Source organism: Ziziphus jujuba, chromosome 12 (genome assembly GCF_031755915.1).
Source record: "Ziziphus jujuba cultivar Dongzao chromosome 12, ASM3175591v1".
NCBI classification, from domain to species: Eukaryota; Viridiplantae; Streptophyta; class Magnoliopsida; order Rosales; family Rhamnaceae; genus Ziziphus; species Ziziphus jujuba.
In genome coordinates this window covers 21,324,733-21,344,289 of record NC_083390.1, presented here as the reverse complement: position 1 = coordinate 21,344,289, position 19,557 = coordinate 21,324,733, and the positions used below count along the sequence as shown (strand labels likewise).

Sequence of the window (19,557 nt, the reverse complement as noted above, 5' to 3'; positions counted from 1 at the left end):
TTTAAATATTTAATTATATAAATAAAATGAAATGAATTGAATTCAATAATGTTAATAAGTTTATTTATTGATGAAATATATATTTATATATATATATATATATATATATATATATTTGCTATACATTTTGTAAGATAAATTCATTAAAATCTTATAATTACAAGTTGATAATTGATTATATAAGAGCAAAAAATAATAACATGGAAATATAATATTATGTAGAATTGATATTGATAGTATTTAAATTAATAATATTAAGCAAATAAAAATAAAAAAAGATGATACAATATATTATACTAAACATCAAAAACTGTATTTAATACAAGATCTTTATGGTTGACATATTAATAATTACATGAAAAATTAATTAAGGAGATAAATTTTTTAATAATAATTATTTTTTATATTTCATATTTCAAAATGAAAACGAGAAAGATATCAATAATGTTCAATTATCTAAAAATTCTGAGTATTGAAATGATATTTATGAATTATAATATAATTGTAATTATTGTTTTATCTTAATTAATAAATAATTTATCAAATATATATTTTTTTGGCATATTTTTATCAATAATAATTTATTTATGATCGTTACTGCTTACTATAAATTAAATTGACTAAGAGAAATATAATATCTATTCAATATTTTTACAATTTATAATTAATTTGATAATTAATTGTTTAAATAAATTAATGCTAAAGTTTCAATAAGAATTTTTATTTTTTTAAAATAGATTTTTATATTTTTTTTGTAAAATTTTATCAACATTCGATACTTTCTGATATTTTCATGAAAATTTTTATATTTTGAAAATTCAATATTTCCACTAATATCGAAATTTTATACCTTATTTTCAATTTTTATATTCCATATATAGAAATATGAATTCAACCAATCATATATTATAATGTGTCTAAATAGAATTTGGCTTTTTTTTTTTTTTTTGTTACAACATAGAATTTTGCTATTATGAATGTGCATATAATGTTTTGTTTTTTTTTTCTTTTTGAAGATGTGCATATTATATCTATTTATATATGGATGGTGGTTATTTCTACTTAAAATATATATATATATATATATATAAATAGGTATTAAAAAAATTATATGTCTATCCACATGTGATTAAGGATGATAGAAGCTTCATAAAATAAGCAAATACATATATGTACATATCTATATATATATAGATATAAATATATATATATATACAATTTTAATAATTGAGAAACTCAATTTCATTGACAATTGATAAGTATTAATATTTACTATTTGTACAACTAAAATTTAAGATTTAAATTGTTAATTCATATATATTTCATCCTTTGTGTTTATTGCGTTAGAATGTCGTTTGGAAACGGATTATAACACTGTTTACATATCTACATTTAGCCAGATACTGTGTAATATTTGGATGCGCTACAACATGACTTTTCTACAAAATTTATTTTCTGATCTGTCAGAAGACTGACAACGTCCAACTATATTGATAACGACGAATATTTGCTGGAACGTCGGACCCTTTTTTATTTATTTTTTTTTTGGGGGGGGGGGGGGTGGGTAGGATTAGAATGTTAGACTTATAAGTGTGTATATATATATATATATATATGTACTTATTTCATCTTAATTATACGCACACGAACTTTCAATCTACGTTATTCTCAAGTCAATTTCAGAATTATTCTCAAGTCAATTTCTGAATTATTTGTCGAGTAGATCAGTCATAGCGGTGCAATAAAGTTTGATCTTTAATATTGCCCCATATAATTATCATTTCGATCAATTAAATTAACAAATGGATAATATGCCTCTAGGGGGCAGTTGGCATGGCGATGAGCCATTTCCATGTACGGTGATCCAGCCCAGTTCCAACCAGGTTGTCGGGTCTGGTGCCTCTGGTGTTTAAAAGCTTACTTAATAATAATAATAATAGGATAAACAAATAAATGTATACGGAAAAATAATTAATAAACTTTTATATTATTTATAGATTTTTTTTTTTGTTTTTTTTTCACTTATATCCACTGCCAGAATCCAACCGGGGCAGGAAAATTGTAGCAAAAATGGCTTTTGCCATCTTGGCCGCGGTCACTCAGAATTCTTAATTATTATTTATTAGATCACAATTCACAAAATTTTAAAATAATACAAAAGTCTAGTATGACATCATATATACGAGTAGTTGACATGCAAACCAAAAAAGAAAAAAAAAAGAAAAAAAAGACCTTTTTAATTATATATTGTCTTGCATGACAAACGACGTTATTTGGGAAGTAAATTTTGGTCACGTATAGAGCTCTCCAAAAACTAAAAAAATAACACAAAAATGAAAATAATAAAATCGGAAACTCTATGTACTTTCAAAAAACGTTCTCTCAAAAAAAAAAAGGGGGAAAAATAAGTTGTGAGAAGCGATTGACAAACAAAAATTAAAAAAATGCTTTCACATTAATTACTGTAAAGCAAGTTTAAAAAAAAAATTAGAAAAAGAGTATAAATATGGATCAAGTATATCTCCAATATTAATTTGAGTATTTTGATGATATTATGATACAATTTAATTGTAGGTAGGTACATAAACAAACTCATGTCCAATCCAATTCAATGGTAGCAGTACCTGACACACATCAGTTGGTCCACACTCACTTCCAGTCCAACTTGATTGGCTCTTGACAGTATGACTCATTTATTTGTTTCAACAGCTAGAAAACCCCACAATCCCCAATTATCGTTAATAAATTATGGATATTTCTATCCATATTATAAAATATTAATTTTTTTAAAAAAATTATTAGATAAATTACATTCTATATATATTTATATTAAAATATATATTTATTAGATTTATTAATAATTTATATTTATTTCATTTCTAATAATTTAAAATAAAATCTAAATACACTACAATTTATAATTTCTTAAATATCCTTAATAAGTTAAAAGGATGAATTTTAAAACCCAATTTAATTTCTAGATGAAGCCACGGTGTTATTTGGGGTTAGGATTCTAACGCCCCCAATCGCCACCACCACGTACTTCGTTTTGTCCTTCTTCTTGTCCGTCCATCTTCTTGATTTTCTCTCTCTTATGTGGTTTTTGATGATCGACTGCTAGTGCTTCGCTTCAACCAGTTGTATGACCACACGTATCAACACCATGCCCCCCATCCCCAATGATTTTATAATTGTTTGTAGTTTTATGATAAACTGACTATATTATAATTTATAACATATATAATGCTATCAATGCTTTTATATATATATATATATATATATATATATACATATATTAAAACAAATTGTCTTTTAAAATGAATTTATTATCAAGTTTTGGTCCAATGCACTAGAAAATTTTTTTTGGTAAATCCTTGTGAATAGAAGATAGTTCCTCGCTTAATTTTATCATTGGAGTGGTGCCAGAGAAAATCAATGGAGGTGGTGGTGAGTGTGTATATGGAGGTTTCTATGAGGGAAAGGAGTTTGGAGGAGATAGGGTTAGGCTCGGTTGAAAGTCAGTTGTTCAAATCATTAGCGAATCAAACGATACCTTCGAAAAGTATGTAACATATCCAATCATTTTTTTTAAGCATATAAGGTTATTTATGACATTTTATTTATAAGTATTATTGCAATATCAAAACATTGTTAGAATTATAATGCATATAGCAATTTTTATAGTATGAATAAAATTGTCCTAAATTATATAATAATAGACTAAATCATACAAAAAATAAAAATAAAAAATTTTCATTTAAACCTTTTTAGTTTTATCTTAATTATAATTAGATTCATACTTATAAAAAATCATAGTTAGAAGTCATCTATAATTTTTCAATTAATTTATATAATTAAAAATCATAAATATAATTATAATAAAATTAAAAGAGTATAAATGAAATTTTTATCCAAAAATATACCACAAATAAGTGAATTAAATACTATATTATTTTTCATAAAAGAAAAAAGATACTATCTATTACAAATTTATTTACTAATTATCTTAAAAAAAAAATTGTTTACAAAATTAAATATCAAAAACTCAGGGTAGCAAGTAATAAAAGCAAGGGACGCCCTGTAGAATAGACTAGTGGCAAATTCCACAATTGTTTTTATATATGAATTTTCACATTCGAATAATCCTAACGATAAAAAAATTAAAAAAATAAAAAATAAAAAATAAAAGAAAGAAATAAGTAATAAAGGAAAGTAGTTGGATTCTTATCGCAAGTCTATAAATACTCTCCTGCGTACATGTGAAAAAAATATATTTTATATATATATATATATATATATCATACAGTTTGATGATTTAGCTGGGAATTAAGGACATGAATAATCCTCCATTTTCATCATCTTCTTCTTCTCCTATGTTCTTCATGTTCCTTATCTTCTTCGTCATAGCCCCTACTTTGAGCCTCTCCAACAAACCTGAAGCTTCTATAAAATATCTTAAAAATTACAATCAACTTCAGCTTCCGAAAGTAGTTGGGCCAGAAAGCATTGCCTTTGATTGCAAAGGAGAAGGACCATACGTAGGAGTTTCAGATGGTAGAATTCTCAAATGGCAAGGACCACATTTGGGTTGGACTGAGTTTGCTATCACTTCACCAAATAGGCAAGATTTTCTTCTATTTTATGTTCTTTTTCATGTGTATCATATTACTACTTAGAGATTTGTTTTTGGTACCATTTATTGTTTTCCTTTTTGATATATAACTCATAAAAATAGTTGATAGCTGCATGATGTTTGTTTTCCATAACTGTTTGAAAGTCAATTTTATACTTCAAATCTATTTTGATTTTCAATGTTTTAACAAAATAAAAATTTAGTAAACAAAGTACTATGTACTTGTTTGGTTTGTTTCATTAACAGCTCTGTTTTTGAGTTTCAAAAATAGGCAAATTAATACGATTCTTTTATTCTCTTTTTAAAATTAAGAGGAAAGTCATAAGCATGCTATTTTTTCTATTCTATATTTCATTTCATCAATTCCCATCCGTTTATGGTCTTTTCGCTCCCTTCCTATCTCTTGTTTTTTATTTTCTTTATTTTCTTTAAATTATCATGCGACATGCATATATTCTAAAATTTGAATTTTTAACAGATAAAATCAGAAATGAAGTATCCAATTTTAATAGCGTTTATGAAGTATCCAATTTTACAAATTATCAAATAATTTTTATTTTTGAATTCAATTAGTCATATGAATTCAGTTTTTAATTACTGTAAATATAGCTTAAATATTACTTTTAAATCTAGAACTGAACTCAGCTAGTTTTCAGCTCTCTACTTTTCAAAAATTTAAAATTAGCAATAAATTGTTATGGAATAAAAGTGTAGGTCGTTTGAATGTTACTAATAAAAAAAAATTAAAAAAAAAAGTAAACAAAGATTATAAAAGTCTATATATATATATATATATATCCCAAAAAAAATAAAAGAAAAGGAGAGAAAATAAATTCCTAGTCAATTGGATCAACACTTTCCGTACTGAACGACGTGTCCCTCTCTTATTAATTACTAGGCAAAGAAATTTATGTGATGGTTCAACCAACCCTGACATAGAACCAAAGTGTGGAAGACCATTGGGCCTCAAATTCAACCCCACAAGCTGTAACCTCTACATAGCCGATGCATATTTTGGTCTCCTAATGGTAGGACCAACTGGTGGTGCGGCCAAACAACTTGCAACTTCTGCTCAAGGTATTCCTTTTCGTCTCACAAATGCTTTGGACATCGACCCTCAAACCGGTGTCGTTTATTTCACCGATGCTAGCTTTCGTTTCCAAAGAAGGTATTGTCATTTTTTACCTTTTAATTTGCTAAGCAACATGCAAATATTATTAATTTCATATGCAAGCAAATATACATGCACATAATGTGATGTGTATGTATGAATTATGTTACGATGGACGATATCATATATGCATAAAATGTGGGATATTTATCCGAATTATACCTAATTAGGTAGCAAATATTTGTTTGTTATATATTTATAAAGTGGGTGTAATGCCCATCATATCAAAATTATGTAGATATATGATGAATAATCTCTCTATGTGACTTTTTTTTTTTTTTTTTTTAATATTAATCATGTTGGTTGAAAACAATGAAGAGTTTGGTTGCTGTCTATTCTAACGGGTGACAAAACCGGAAGATTAATGCAATACGATCCAAACACAAAGAAAGTGAATGTCTTGCTAAAAGGATTGGCCTTTGCAAATGGTGTGGCTCTAAGCAAAGACAACTCATTCCTCCTTCTAGCTGAATCCACCACAAGCAAGATTATAAGGTTTTGGCTTAGAGGGCCCAAAGCTCAAACCTCAGAAGTTTTTGCCCAATTGAGTAGATCCCCGGATAACATCAAAAGAAACAAGAAAGGAGAATTTTGGATAGGACTAAACAGTGGGAGAGGAATTTTTAAAAGTAAACAATTATTACACTTTGAAGATGAAATCCCATGGTGGAGAAACGATCCTGTGGCTACTAAGTTTGATGAAGAAGGAAAAGTTTTGGAGGTCTTGGATGGGAATGGTGGTACCAAGTTCGATTCAATTAGTGAAGTTGAAGAACATAAAGGTAATTTGTGGATAGGCTCAGCAGTAAAACCTTATGTTGGTTACATCATGGTTTAGCCAATAGATTGATTTTTCGGTACAATTAAGACTTCATATTACATGTATATGTAGGAAATTTGATTAATGTTTTTCTTTTCGAGAAAAAAAAAATCATAATTTTATATTAATTTTATTTTGGTAATTGTGAAGGTGTATGATGGATAAGAGGTTTTGGTCCTTGTAAAGATGAACAAGCCGCTTATGTTGATAAGAGTGGCCATAAGCTATAGCTACAATTTGATCCGCTATGATCTTTGTGATCTTCTCATTTATATGTAGTGGTATATCTATTCTGTTAAATGATTTAATTGGGTGTCCCTCAAAAAAAGAATTAATTTATTGGAGATATCTTAATATGCAATCTAATTCTTGCATAAAAAAAATAATAATAATAATAAATTGAATTTTCTTTTACCACAAATAATGAAATAAACTCCTTTGATTAATTTTATTTCTATAAATTTTGTGCTCAATACAACAAAGATCCAAATGGTATAAATTAATTTCATTTATTTCCTATTGAAAAGTAGCTTATAAGAAAAAAAAAATTTTCAAAAAATACTTTATAAATATAAAGAAAATAATACATATTCAAAAAAAAAAAAAAAAAACCAAAATGTACACTATTTAATTTTTTGAGAGGGACACTAGCTATTATCTTAACAAAATTGTAAATATGTAGATGTTTTTATAAAAGAAAAAAATATATTAAAGGGGCACTTGCCCCCTGGGCTTACACTAGAACCGCCTATGCTAAAGTCAGATATTTTTGGGCTGTAATTATTCTAAGTAGGAAAGAAATAAGATCCGTGTGTGTGTGTATCACTTAAAATAAAATGCTTATTTTTAATTTTTCTTCTACTTTTAACTAGAAAATATTAACAAATAGATTTATTTCAATAAAATTATTGTTATTTATTATTATTGATGTTAATAATTATACAATAAATTTTAATTAAAATATTTAATTAATTTTTATATTAAAATTTAAAAATAATTTTTTCTATAATAATCATTTAAATTAGTAATTGATATATCAATTTTATTATAGATTATTGAGTAATTATAATAAATAATATTTTTCATGAAATGTAAAATATTAAATAAAAATCAATAATAATTTTTTTAAAAATAAAGGCTCCAAATAAATATTATTCTTTTTCAAAATTTGTTATCAATTATTGGGCCAAAACAATTTATTTATTTTCGTTGACTTTTAAAAGAAGGGTCAAAATTAAGTTTTTGATATATATATATATATATATATATATTTTTCTTTTTGGAGAGGACAAATATTCCGCATAAATATTCCGCATTACAACTCCAGAGGGAGTGTTCTATAAAGGGTTTCAGCCAAGAGAAGGAAATAAAAAATAAAAAGGGAAAATGGGTTGTGGAAGAGTTTGGGTTATGAGGTTAAGGGAAACGAAGGCCAGGTACTGTCAGGATAAAGAACTGTCAATGGTAATAGCAGCTGATTGGATGGTAAATGTAAAACTTCCAGAGTATGGTCCGGATTTTTTCAAAAATATAGCGGAAGAATTTGATTTCGATCCCGTTGAAAGAAGATATTCTAGGAAATTACCCAAACAATTTCGAACCAACCCTATTCTTCACCGCATTGGCTTCCCTGGCGTTTCGTTTCTAAGGGTTCCACGTTTTGATATACGTATTTCATCGTCAATAACCCTTTTTTTTTTTTAAATATGATATTATTAATTTCAAAAAGAATTGTATATAAGTTGTAGTTGAGTTGAAATTATGTTTTTTTTTTCTTTCTTTTTCAATTGCAATTTTTTTATTCGTTTAATTGAAATAAGTGTTGCATGATTAAGATAACGGATATACTTTTGGTTTCTTCTGTTTATTTATTTATTTATTTTTTTTTATTGGATTGATGTGGTGGGATATTCTGAGCCAGTCATAGTGTCAGCAGAAGAGTTGAGTGCTATTACTGATAATTTCAGCCCAAGGAATTTAATTGGAATAACTCAATTTGGCAAAGTTTGCCGTGGAACAATTGTTGAAAACTGGGATCGAATGAAACCTCGGCAAGTGATGGTGAAGATTTGGGAAAATTGTTATAGGACGCCGAGATGTATTAGCTGTGAAGAAGCTGTTGATGTGTGTCTTCATTTTTCACTTTTTTTTTTTTTTTTTTTAATTTAAAAAGTTTTGCACATTCCTTTGACTTCATGACTTTCTGGTCATTAACTCAGTTCCCCCCATAATATTCAATACGTGATTTAAATATTTATATATATGTCAGGAAGAAAAACTGTTTCTTACACATCCGAGTGTGAGAGGGCATCCAAATTTTTGAAGTTGATTGGATTTTGCTAAGAATTTCATATACAAGGCACTGTATATAACTTCGAACCACTGGATACAGTCCATAACTTGATTAAAAAAGGTACGGTGCCATATCATATTGCTGTATTCTTTTCTAAACTTGACTCCTTCAGTGCTTGAATTTTTAAAGAAATTCAGGAATTGTGAATCTATATATTGGAACTGCTTTGGGTTGAGAAGAATTATGAGCATGTATACTTAGTTATCATCATTGTCATCATCATTATTATGAATGCCATGCCACTATGTGGTAGCGAACAGTTAATAAACAAAAATAGATGTATATATGTGTAAAAAAATAAAATATAAAATAAAGAGTAGAAAGAAAGAAAAGAAGAGTGACAGCATTCTTTGCTTTCGTGCGCTCTTCATCCCCCTTCCTTTTTTACACCCAGAAGTAGTTAGAACCAGGGATTTTTATATTTTTATCCCCATTTGCGTATAATTCATGACAAGCACCATTAAGGAAAAGGATGAAAATAAAAGAGAAAACGAAGAAATGTGGTAAGGAGGATTCCCACTTTAGTATCTTGTATAAGGTATGATGTGAAGAAAGAGTGATTATTGGGCTTGATAATGCCCATTGATTTTGAGGGAGAGAGATTGGGAAGAACGGGTCAGGGGTTTCTAGACGCTTGCACCTCAATGATGTCTCATAGTTATTTGAAGCAGAGAATGCTGTGGGGGTTTTTTTTTGTACAGCAAACAAGCTCTGTTGTCCTTTAGAGTGGGACTGGAAGCATGGGTTTTGTTGAAGAAATGGAGTGCTATAAGCTCAGGATGGGCAGTGGGGTAGTGTTCCCCTGTTAGGAGGCAGGGAATATGGGTTATGGATTATGGACAAGTTGATGGATTAGGGTAAATCCATACATGAAGAATACATATAAATATGTTAAGATTTTGTGGTTGGAATGAACTTCCATCCATAATTGGCTTTCTTGTTTGCGTAATTCAGCTAAAAAGTAAAGCATATGGTTGAAACTTCAAATGGAATGTTGGCAGTAATATGATTATAATTGGTGAATTATTTCTTATATGTTAAATATTCAATCTTGTTGAGCCTAGGAAGTTTCTTGTTTTCATTTTAAAGTTACTGACTTCCTTAAATCTTGCAGTGGGTTTACTAACGTTTTAATTTTCAATCAGAAATTGTGTACATTAATTTCTAATAAAGTTCCTTGAGTTGCTTCTATTTGTATGTCTAGATGATTTTTCATGGACTCAAAGGATTAAAGTAGCCCTGGAGCTTGCTCGTGCGCTTCAATGTTTACATGGTGCAGAAAAGCCTTATTTTGTTCGCAACCTTATTCCAGCTCATATAATAGTTGATAAGGTTGGATAATGTAGACTTCCTTATGTGTTAGTTTATTGCACTTCGCATCTTTCATATCACTCTTTATTTTCGCTGTATATACATATATATTTTTCTTTTGTATTTAGAATTACAGCCCAAAAATATTTGACTTCTGTCAAATGAGTGGGGGAGTTCTTGGTAAAATTACTTATGGGAAAAGAGTTCTTGGGTTTTGTCTTGGCTATGAGGATATAAAGCCTGAAGCAGTAGGTATGCTGTAATGTTACTTTACAGTTTTGTTTAAATTGTGCCAGTTCTCTTAAGTTTTGGTTTTCATTGGTTGTTTTTACTGTGAATTCCTATTAATGGTTTTTGCCTTAATGCCATAACATCAGTACTTTGGAAAATGGATATCTGGATTTTTTTGACTATAAAATTCTCTTTTTCTCTAATAATACTGTCGACATTAATCTGTTCACTAAAGCTTTTGAATTTCAACAACTAGTGTGGCAGGATGTCATTGACTTTCTTAGGGTCCCATTTACTAACCTTTACATGCTGGGCTGCTGACCCTTTTATTTTTGAACAAGTAATATTCTACACATTAGTTGGTATCCAATAATTTTGTATAATTGGTTCATGTAATATTGTTATATCGCTAAAACATTATGTGGTACTTGACAGATGATCAATCATTAATCTACCATGATGTCTTCTCGTATGGTAACATACTTCTGGGGTTAATATCTAAACAAGTTACCAACATCTATGATGATTTTATGATGGATTTTATTGCACATGAATGGGCACGGAAGGAGTACAAGCCTAAATGTTCTCTTGTGCATCCAAGTCTTGTAAAAGACTCTGGTTTTCATGCTGATGATGGTATTGCAATAACAGAACTCGGGATGCGCTGTATTGACCTTGAGATGGATTGTCGGCCAAGCATGAAAGACACGGTTAAATCTCTGGAGGATTTACGAATATGTGAACAGGAGGATCTACAAGTCTGCAAGCAAGAGGATTTACAAGTATGTGAACAAAAGGATTTACAAGTCTGCAAGCAAGAGGATTTACAAGTTTGTTGACTCATTCACGGTGCAGATTACATGTGATATGTAGGTTATATTTGCTCTATTTTTGTTTATGATGTGATCTTTGAGATTATATCATGTCCATACTGGTTATCGTTTGTCTTTTTTTGTTGCCGATGTGATATTTGGGATTATTAATCATATCCTGTCCATTTATTAATGTATTGAAAGTAGTGAAATTGAAGTACAGTGGACAAGGTTGCGCCTACCATACTCCTTGAGTTTACCTGATATAAGGACTTGGAAATGTTTTGTAATGATTAAACTTTGCCTTTGTGAGTCCTTCATCATATAAGGTCAATTTTCCCTTATGTTTGTAATCATACAAAGAGTAAAGCAAACGATCTGGTGTTTAATATCTGCTGAAATACTTCTAGTATGAGGTAGCAAAATTCAAAGGAGTTCAACATATATAACAATCAGGTTCCGAAGTTCCTAGATGTATTCTTGTCTATAATTTTTTTACCATTTGCTTTTGGTACTGCTACCTTGTCCTCGATTAGGATCCATTTTTAATAACCAAGTTTTTTAGACCGAAATGGTTATTTTGAGATTTGGGAGCCAAGTTTCTTAATGAAAGTCCTAACTAACGCTCCTAAAACAAACCTGTTAAAAGAGTCGAAATAGTTTAGGGAGAACCTTCTTCTCCTAGTCTGTACAACACTACAACTGGTTATGACAGAGAGCACAAACGCCTAGCTTGGATTCCAATCCATAAGACCCTTTACTCTTAAATCAAACCAGAAACCTAAATTCACTAGGCCCCGAAGTTCCTCAAGAAGAGATGTTGGAGAAAGAATGAACCATAAAGGAACCCCATGTAAGCTGTCAAATATGACAGCTAGAGAAACCAGAGGAGCCAAGGTGGTGACTTAAAATGAAACCGAAAGCATATCTTCCTGCATATGGAGTTAGAGCCTACCAAAATTGCTTCTGAAATTGTGAGAAACATCAAAGCAGCAATGGCTACTCGAGCTACTTCTCGGTTTCCTGGCCTAGGTGAAACTTGAGTTCTGCATATGCACCAAAATGGAAAATTGTGAAGATTAACAATATAAATTTTGAGTTATGGTTATGGACACTTTCATATGCCTATTTGCTTTGGAAATAAACCTTCCAGCTGCTCCAAGTGCTCCTGGTTTTGTACAGTGCTAAGATGGTTGACGAACTGTGATCAGGACTGAGGAAAAACTGAAAGTAACATTCATTTGAGCAGTGATGGATATAGTTAACTTGGATATAATTGTATGATAAAATATTTACAGGGTTAACCATAAAAATTATCCAATTTTAAATTTGGTTTATTATTTATGATTTATAAAGTTGGACAAGACCATTTGACGTTCACAACACAAGCTGACTAATAAATTAATTGGTGGGCTAAGGGTGTCATTTGCTAACACATTCTCTATTTAAAAAATAAAATAAAAAATAAAAAATAAAAACAATTATACTTTTTTTATGATTAAAAATTGTTTGTTAATAGTTTTTGTTTTTTTTTTTTTTTTATATTTTGTATTTCTTTGAATATTTTACAAATTAAATCTACACTAGTTCATATCGTAAAATGTTGAATTAATCCAGATCTTCGTTTTAGATGAAGACCCTAAGATTGGAATCACCTGAACACCACCAAAATATGTGAACGACGTAGGGATGAGGATTAGGATCACTAGAACAATAGAATTAAACCAGAATACAATATTTGGTTTGTGCTTTAGCTCATTGCCCAATTTTATGGGCCTTAAAACATATATATATATATATATACAGTCATTCTACGTTCATGACCATCCAGATGAAGTTGTATAAGTATTTGCGAAAAGCAGATGCTACACAAAAAAAAAAATATATCGATTTTTTTTCAGGAGAAAAACAGACGCTGTACAAAAAAAAAAAGGTCAGTTTTTCTAAAAAAGCCGATTTTGCATCAGTTTTGCTCCTGTTCCGTATGAAATTTTCATCCGATCGGTCTTGACCATAGAATCTCTCTCTATATATATATATTCAATAATTTGTACTCAATATTGCTTTATAATTTTAATATTTAATTTTAACAAATTAAAATATTTAACTAAAATAATAAAAATAGTTAAAAAAAAATTATGTATATAGATTTTCTTCAATTTAATTAGGATTGAAAATTGTTCAAACCAAATCATACTGGTTAAAGGTAAAAAACCAAATCGATGCAGTTCCATTTATTCCCGTCTCTATATTGTTTGTCCATTACAGGATTCAAATTTAAATAAAAGAAAGTAAAACAGAGGAGAAGGAGGTCTCTACCGAATCCTTAGAATTTTAAACGTATAAAGAAATTTAGATAAAATTTAAATAAAAGAGTTTTTTATCGTTGTCATTTTTTTTATTTTTTTGTCTTTTGTTTTCTGTTCGTACAATAGAGAGATGCTCACAGATGTCAGTTTATCATTGGGCGATTTCACCAACTGAAGACTTTCTGTCTAAATGGAGAGTTGCTTGATGTTTGGAAGGGGTGGGTATTTTAAGTAATTTTACGTAAAAGAAAAGTAACCAATCACACTATCACACGTGGCTTAATCTGAAATACCAATGCCGTGTGCCGTGCCTATCTCCCTTCAGTTCAGTTCGAAACTCAGAAAGAGATTATGAACACCAAATCCAAAAAAAATAAAAAAATAAAAAAAAAAGGAAAGAGAAAATCCTAGAGATTTGATGCCTCTGCCGATCGATAACTTTGTTGTTGATGAAATTGAAATTGTATTCAGGTTCGTCCAATTTTATTAAATCACTTATTTTTTATATTCTTCGATCTTTCTCTAAGATCTGACTTTCTTTCCTTCCTCTCTCGAATTTTTTTTTTTTTTTTTTTTTTAAGAATCAAAAGTAAAGTTTTAAGAATATATTCAATTTAGAATTTGAAAATTTTTAAAAGTTTAAATATATTCAATTTAGATTTTAAAAGAGTCTATACAAGTTTAATGATATTTAATTCAGATTTTAATGAATTTTATAAAAATCTATTAAAATCCAGATATATTTAGTTTGGTCTTTTATAAAATTCTTTTAAAATTTATAAATATTCAAAAAATTATTACTTTTAAAATATTTTTAAAAATATTAAATTTTAATGGATTTAAAAGAATTTTAAAAATTAAATTGTGGAGAAAACTATCAATACAAAATTTAGCTTTTATCTCAAAGCTTTCATTAGATTCTTGTAAATTCTTTATAGAATTTATGGAATTCCATAATAATTCATCAAATTCTTTAAAATCTATAATTCATTCTAAATCCATCAAACTCTAAATTAAATACACCCCTTAATCTTTATTAATAGCTTTATGTATTTTCTATATTATTTTTTTTTGTTTTTTGTTTTGTTTAAAAATTAAAATTTTAAATTGTGTTTATGCGGATTTCAAGTTCTTTAGTTTGAAAGAAAATAATTGTTTTGTTCTATTTTAATGTTAATGAATTGTTGATATGCTTTTTTGAAGGATTTTTTATTTTTATTTTCTCTTTTGCTTTTATAGTGGACGATTTATTACTTGTAAATAAACTTTCAATAGAATATGAATGTCTATAGCTATATATTTATATATACACATTCATATATATATATATATAGTAGTTTTACGATACGAACCATCCACATGCGGACCGCATCAAAAGTCAACATTTTTTGGAAAAAAACGTCGGCTTAACATACATAGCGTACACAGTAGAACTAACATTTTTTTTTTTTCAAAAAAGCATCGGCTTTTGGTGCGGTCCGCATGCGGACGATCCGCACCATAGAATATCCTCTATATATATATATATATATATATATGTTTGTATATATTTCTAGATATATAGAAAAAACAAAAAAAAAAAACAAATTAAGCCATTGCTTTCAGTTCTCCTAGCTATTTGTGTTTGGTCATTTTTTTTCCCCTTTTTGACCTTATCTTTGTTCCTCAGCTTACAGAAAGTTTCACGATGGTCTTAAAAGGGATCTGGAAAAAGAAAACCTACAGAGGTTCCCCAATGGTCTTGAAAGGATCTAGAAAAAGAGGTAAATTTCATGTATAAATGCATAAACAATTTTAGCTATATCTAATAATAACTTTTACATCTGTCCCTTCTAAGATTACATTCAATTGTTAAAAAAATTCTTATATATATATATATATATATATATTAAACTTCATTTGGTTCCTAGTTTGAAATCCACTATTGTAACATTTTTTAAAATTTACAGTTTTGGTTATATCATCATGTTCTGGAACCTTTCCTATCCTAATCTAATATAATTCTATCTTCCTCACTAAAGCATTAGGGAGCCATGGAGATAATGTTCTCTTTGGCCTTGCTTTGGCATCAACTAAACTATTAGATATAGGTTTGTATCGTTCCCAAACTATCCCAACATTTTGATTTTTTTTTTTTCTATCAATGTTCTATTAATTTCAGTCTGAGAGACATAAAATGTCAATTGTTGTATGTAGTAGGATATGATATGTGTGGGAGATACTTTACACTTACATTCCAGTTGTTTTGTGTTCTGGTTTTTGTCTTGGCAAACTTCATTGCTATTTAGGGGATTGTTAGCTTCTCATTCCCATCCTCTGTGAACTTTGCTAATCAATTCCTTCTTGAAGTCTTATGTCATATACTAGATCTGACAAATTTTATAATTTTGTAATCTTCCTGTAGCAAAAGCATATTTGAGAATGTATATTTATAGCAACTTACTCCATTTAGCTAATAAAGGTAAAATACTTTATTTCTTAAAGGAAAATTGAAGCTGAAAGTGAAATACTTACTCTATGTGTGGCAACCTAAGTGATTGCAAGGAACTATTAATAAGCTTCAAAGATCGACGATCTGATCCTGAGGTTTGTATTACTATTTCACTACCGAAGCTTTCTTTCTTCATATAGTTAAAGAGCTTCTCAAATGTTTTTAGTGTTGTCTTTAACTTACTGTTCTTTTGCATGTAAAGTTAGTTAATCCTGTAGTTATATGAGTAAGAAATATATCTATTGCTTTATAAATAGATTAGTATTAGGGAGATGTTAATTATATATATTGGCAAATCATAAAGTATTACAAGTGTTTGTCCAATGAATATTAAATTTAAGCTGCTAGCCTATACAACAAATTTAACTATGAGAATTGAAAATCATTTGTGAAATCATTATAATTAAATTGTCAAAATTTTATATCTGGTTCCAAATAAGAAAGGCTGATCATTCAAAAATGTTGTTAACATTTGAAATATATTTGTTGCCATAGGATAAACTTGATCCTTCAACATTTGAACTTGAAGTTGATACGAATTTCAAGTCCACATAAAAAAAATAAAAAAATTGAACTATGTTATTTTTCTCATCTTAAGATCAACAATGATATTTTCCTTATTTTCAAATTGCATCACTCTAAGAAGCCAGTTAAGGACAAGCAAACTTAGGGCTTTTGATCGTTGAAGCCAATAGTTAATGTCAAATACATTATTCAGTTGACCCATGACATCTACTTCATCTTCATTACTAGTGTTATTGTTGCCATAGTGAACAATTAGTGGGTTGTTGCCTAATTATTAGTTTTAAAAATTAGAGTACATCTACAAGTTTGCAAAAATCTTATGATCACATAAAAGTATTAAATATAAACTAAGATTATACCTTTTAATTGAAGTGAGAAGTTAGATCCCAAGAATTGGAAGTGTGTGGATGTGGTCAACTCAAGAATAGAGCAAATGGGATATTCTAAAATTCTTTTGAAACCTTCACAATTAGACTATCAACCTTTAATATATTCATTCGAATAAAAAGGTAAGTATCAAATTAACAGATCTTATAACATATGCATATATTAAAATTATATTGCATTCAAAATTTACCATATTTTTTGTAACCCTTAAAGATATTATGCTTTTCTATTTTACTTTTTGTGTTTTGCATTAAAACTTAGTTTGTAAGTTATTTTTTCATTCAAATCGAGAAATAAAGATATTAGTAGATAAAGTAGATTTAACATAGGACTTTTTGAAATTCTTTGTGCTCGTTTACATTGACATTATTGTATTGAACTAAAACCAATTTTTAGTGGAGAATAGCAAATGCTATGTGTGCATTGAATTTTTGAAGTAGTTATGCAAGAATTTAAAGTACAAAATAATCAATCTACTAAGTGATGAGTGATGAAATTAGATAATGGTTCTAACCTTCCTAGGCAGCTAGTTCCAACGCATGTAGGTTCTTTTGAATTGAATAAGACCTTTTATTTTTAAATTCAAACGTGATAGAAAAACTGACATTGAAAACTATGTGATGTTAAACAGGTGAGGAAGGAAAGAAGAATGAAAATTAAAAAATATATTCTAGTATCACACTAGAACAATTTTAAGAATCACTCTTAAAATCCCTAGGCATCACACCTAAGTTTGTTTTGCATCACACAAAACTAGATAAATAACTCTCAGAAAATAACTTATCTTATTAATCAACTTCACTAAAAGAATTACAAAAATTCCTATTTATAATAATACCAACCAATAACATTAGAATATTAAAATAATAAGAAATCTAGTTAAATAAAGAAACCAAATAATAACTAAAAACTTAAGAAAACTAAAATAATAATAATAAAAAAAACGTAATAAACATAATAATATTAAAACCCTAAATATCAAATAACGTAATAATCCTAAAAATCATAAAATCTTAGTAATTATAATTCTATGTGATCTCCATCACTATGTATAGCCATGCCATTTTTGAATTTGTTGTTTAGGGATAAAATTTTCTAGTGTCATAATTTAAATTGCCAATAATCCACGAAAGTTCAAAATACTCGAATACAATTACATTTTTAATTCTTAAAGTTTGAGATCAAGCACAATAAACATTCATCAGGATAGTTTCAAACATTTTTAGTGTTAATAGCTTCTATAGCAGTCAAAATAGAAAATGCCAATGATTCAGGAATGTTCACATTATTGAGAAAAAGTTACATTTGTAATTCCTAAAGTTTGAGATCAAACACAGATAAACGTCAGTGAGGAAAGTTTCCAATTTTGTTAGGGTGTTATAGCAGTCAAAATAAAAAATGCCAATGATCCAACAAATTTTCATATTAGTTCGAAAGATATGCATATGTAATCCTAAAGCTTGGGATCAAATACAAAATAAACATCAGTTAGGAAAGCTTCAAACCTTTTTTAGAGTGTCAATAGCTTCTATAGCACCTAAAACACTGACAACTCCATCATACTTCACAGAGCATGTTATGGCATCAATGTGAGAACTTGGTTCAACCGCATCAAGCTCTGGTTTAGAGCCTTCACTGCATAGAGGTAAACAAAAGAGAGCATGTTGAAAGGACACGCATTTCCAATTTTTTTTAAGAGTGTTATTTTTTTTAAGAGTGTTATAGCAGTCAAAATAAAAAATACCAATGATCCAAGAAATGTTCATAGCAGTTCAAAGAATATACATATGTAATTCCTAAAGCTTGAGATCAAACACAAAATAAACATCAATTAGGAAAGCTTCAAACCTTTTTTAGAGTGTCAATAGCTTCTATAGCATCTAAGACACTAACAACTCCATCATACTTTGTGGTGTATGTTATGGCATCGATGTGAATAACTAGTTGAATCGCAGCAAGCTCTGATTCAGAGCCTTCCCTGCATAGAGGCAAACAAAAGAGAGCGTATTGAAAGGACATGTGATGAAGAATCATGATATAAGTCTCTTATAACCTATCTTTATGAAGCAGAGATGTTAATAAGAGCTTAAGGTCCTAAAAATGCCCATTGCAAATCACGCCATATTTTGAAATAGAAAACATAAACAAAATCCAACCATCTATGAAAACTTAGTTAGTAGTGAAATGCAAAAGTAAAAAACTAAACAAGAGCATAAAACCTCCCCCAATTTATCTTTTATCGAGCACCAGTCTTTAGAGTGAAATGCAAAAGTAAGAATCTAAACAATAGCATAGCAGAAAAAATACTATGTTAAATCTAGTTTGTCTATCAATATCTTTAATCCTCGATTTAAATGAATAAATAACTTATAAACTAAGTTTTAATGCATAACATAGAGAGTAAAATGGAAAAGTATCATCTTTTTAAGAGTTACTAGAAATATGGTATAATTTTGAATGCAATATAAATTTTATATATGTATGTGTCATAAGATTTGTTAATTTGATACCTAC

At 28.5% G+C, this 19,557-nt stretch overlaps 2 protein-coding genes across 3 annotated transcripts; both read left to right on the top strand.

The window, feature by feature from the left end:
- The first annotated feature begins 4,288 nt into the window (after positions 1-4,288).
- On the top strand, positions 4,289-6,970 carry LOC107429405 (protein STRICTOSIDINE SYNTHASE-LIKE 10-like). 2 transcript variants are annotated; one of them, XM_016040086.4, is made up of 4 exons: positions 4,289-4,621; positions 5,532-5,801; positions 6,123-6,586; positions 6,775-6,970. In XM_016040086.4, the coding sequence occupies exons 1-4, from the start codon at positions 4,335-4,337 to the stop codon at positions 6,780-6,782; spliced, it is 1,029 nt and encodes a 342-aa protein (XP_015895572.2). In that variant the 5' UTR covers positions 4,289-4,334; the 3' UTR covers positions 6,783-6,970. The 2 variants fall into 2 exon arrangements, with proteins under 2 accessions (XP_015895572.2, XP_015895571.2); XM_016040085.4 differs by having other exon boundaries at positions 6,123-6,970.
- Positions 6,971-7,912: 942 nt separating this feature from the next.
- LOC107429408 (probable serine/threonine-protein kinase PBL11) lies at positions 7,913-11,570 on the top strand. The gene is made up of 6 exons (XM_060813179.1): positions 7,913-8,293; positions 8,528-8,752; positions 8,984-9,037; positions 10,182-10,309; positions 10,417-10,540; positions 10,955-11,570. The coding sequence occupies exons 1-6, from the start codon at positions 8,011-8,013 to the stop codon at positions 11,356-11,358; spliced, it is 1,218 nt and encodes a 405-aa protein (XP_060669162.1). The 5' UTR covers positions 7,913-8,010; the 3' UTR covers positions 11,359-11,570.
- Positions 11,571-19,557: the final 7,987 nt, after the last annotated feature.

Coding starts and splice junctions, on each gene's coding strand:
- LOC107429405 (XM_016040085.4), top strand. CDS start 4,335: ATGAATAATCCTCCATTTTCATCATCTTCTTCTTCTCCTATGTTCTTC. Junction 4,622..5,531: donor GCTATCACTTCACCAAATAG/GCAAGATTTTCT, acceptor ATTAATTACTAG/GCAAAGAAATTTATGTGATG. Junction 5,802..6,122: donor AGCTTTCGTTTCCAAAGAAG/GTATTGTCATTT, acceptor AAAACAATGAAG/AGTTTGGTTGCTGTCTATTC.
- LOC107429408 (XM_060813179.1), top strand. CDS start 8,011: ATGGGTTGTGGAAGAGTTTGGGTTATGAGGTTAAGGGAAACGAAGGCC. Junction 9,038..10,181: donor CCATAACTTGATTAAAAAAG/GTACGGTGCCAT, acceptor TTGTATGTCTAG/ATGATTTTTCATGGACTCAA. Junction 10,310..10,416: donor CTCATATAATAGTTGATAAG/GTTGGATAATGT, acceptor TTTTGTATTTAG/AATTACAGCCCAAAAATATT.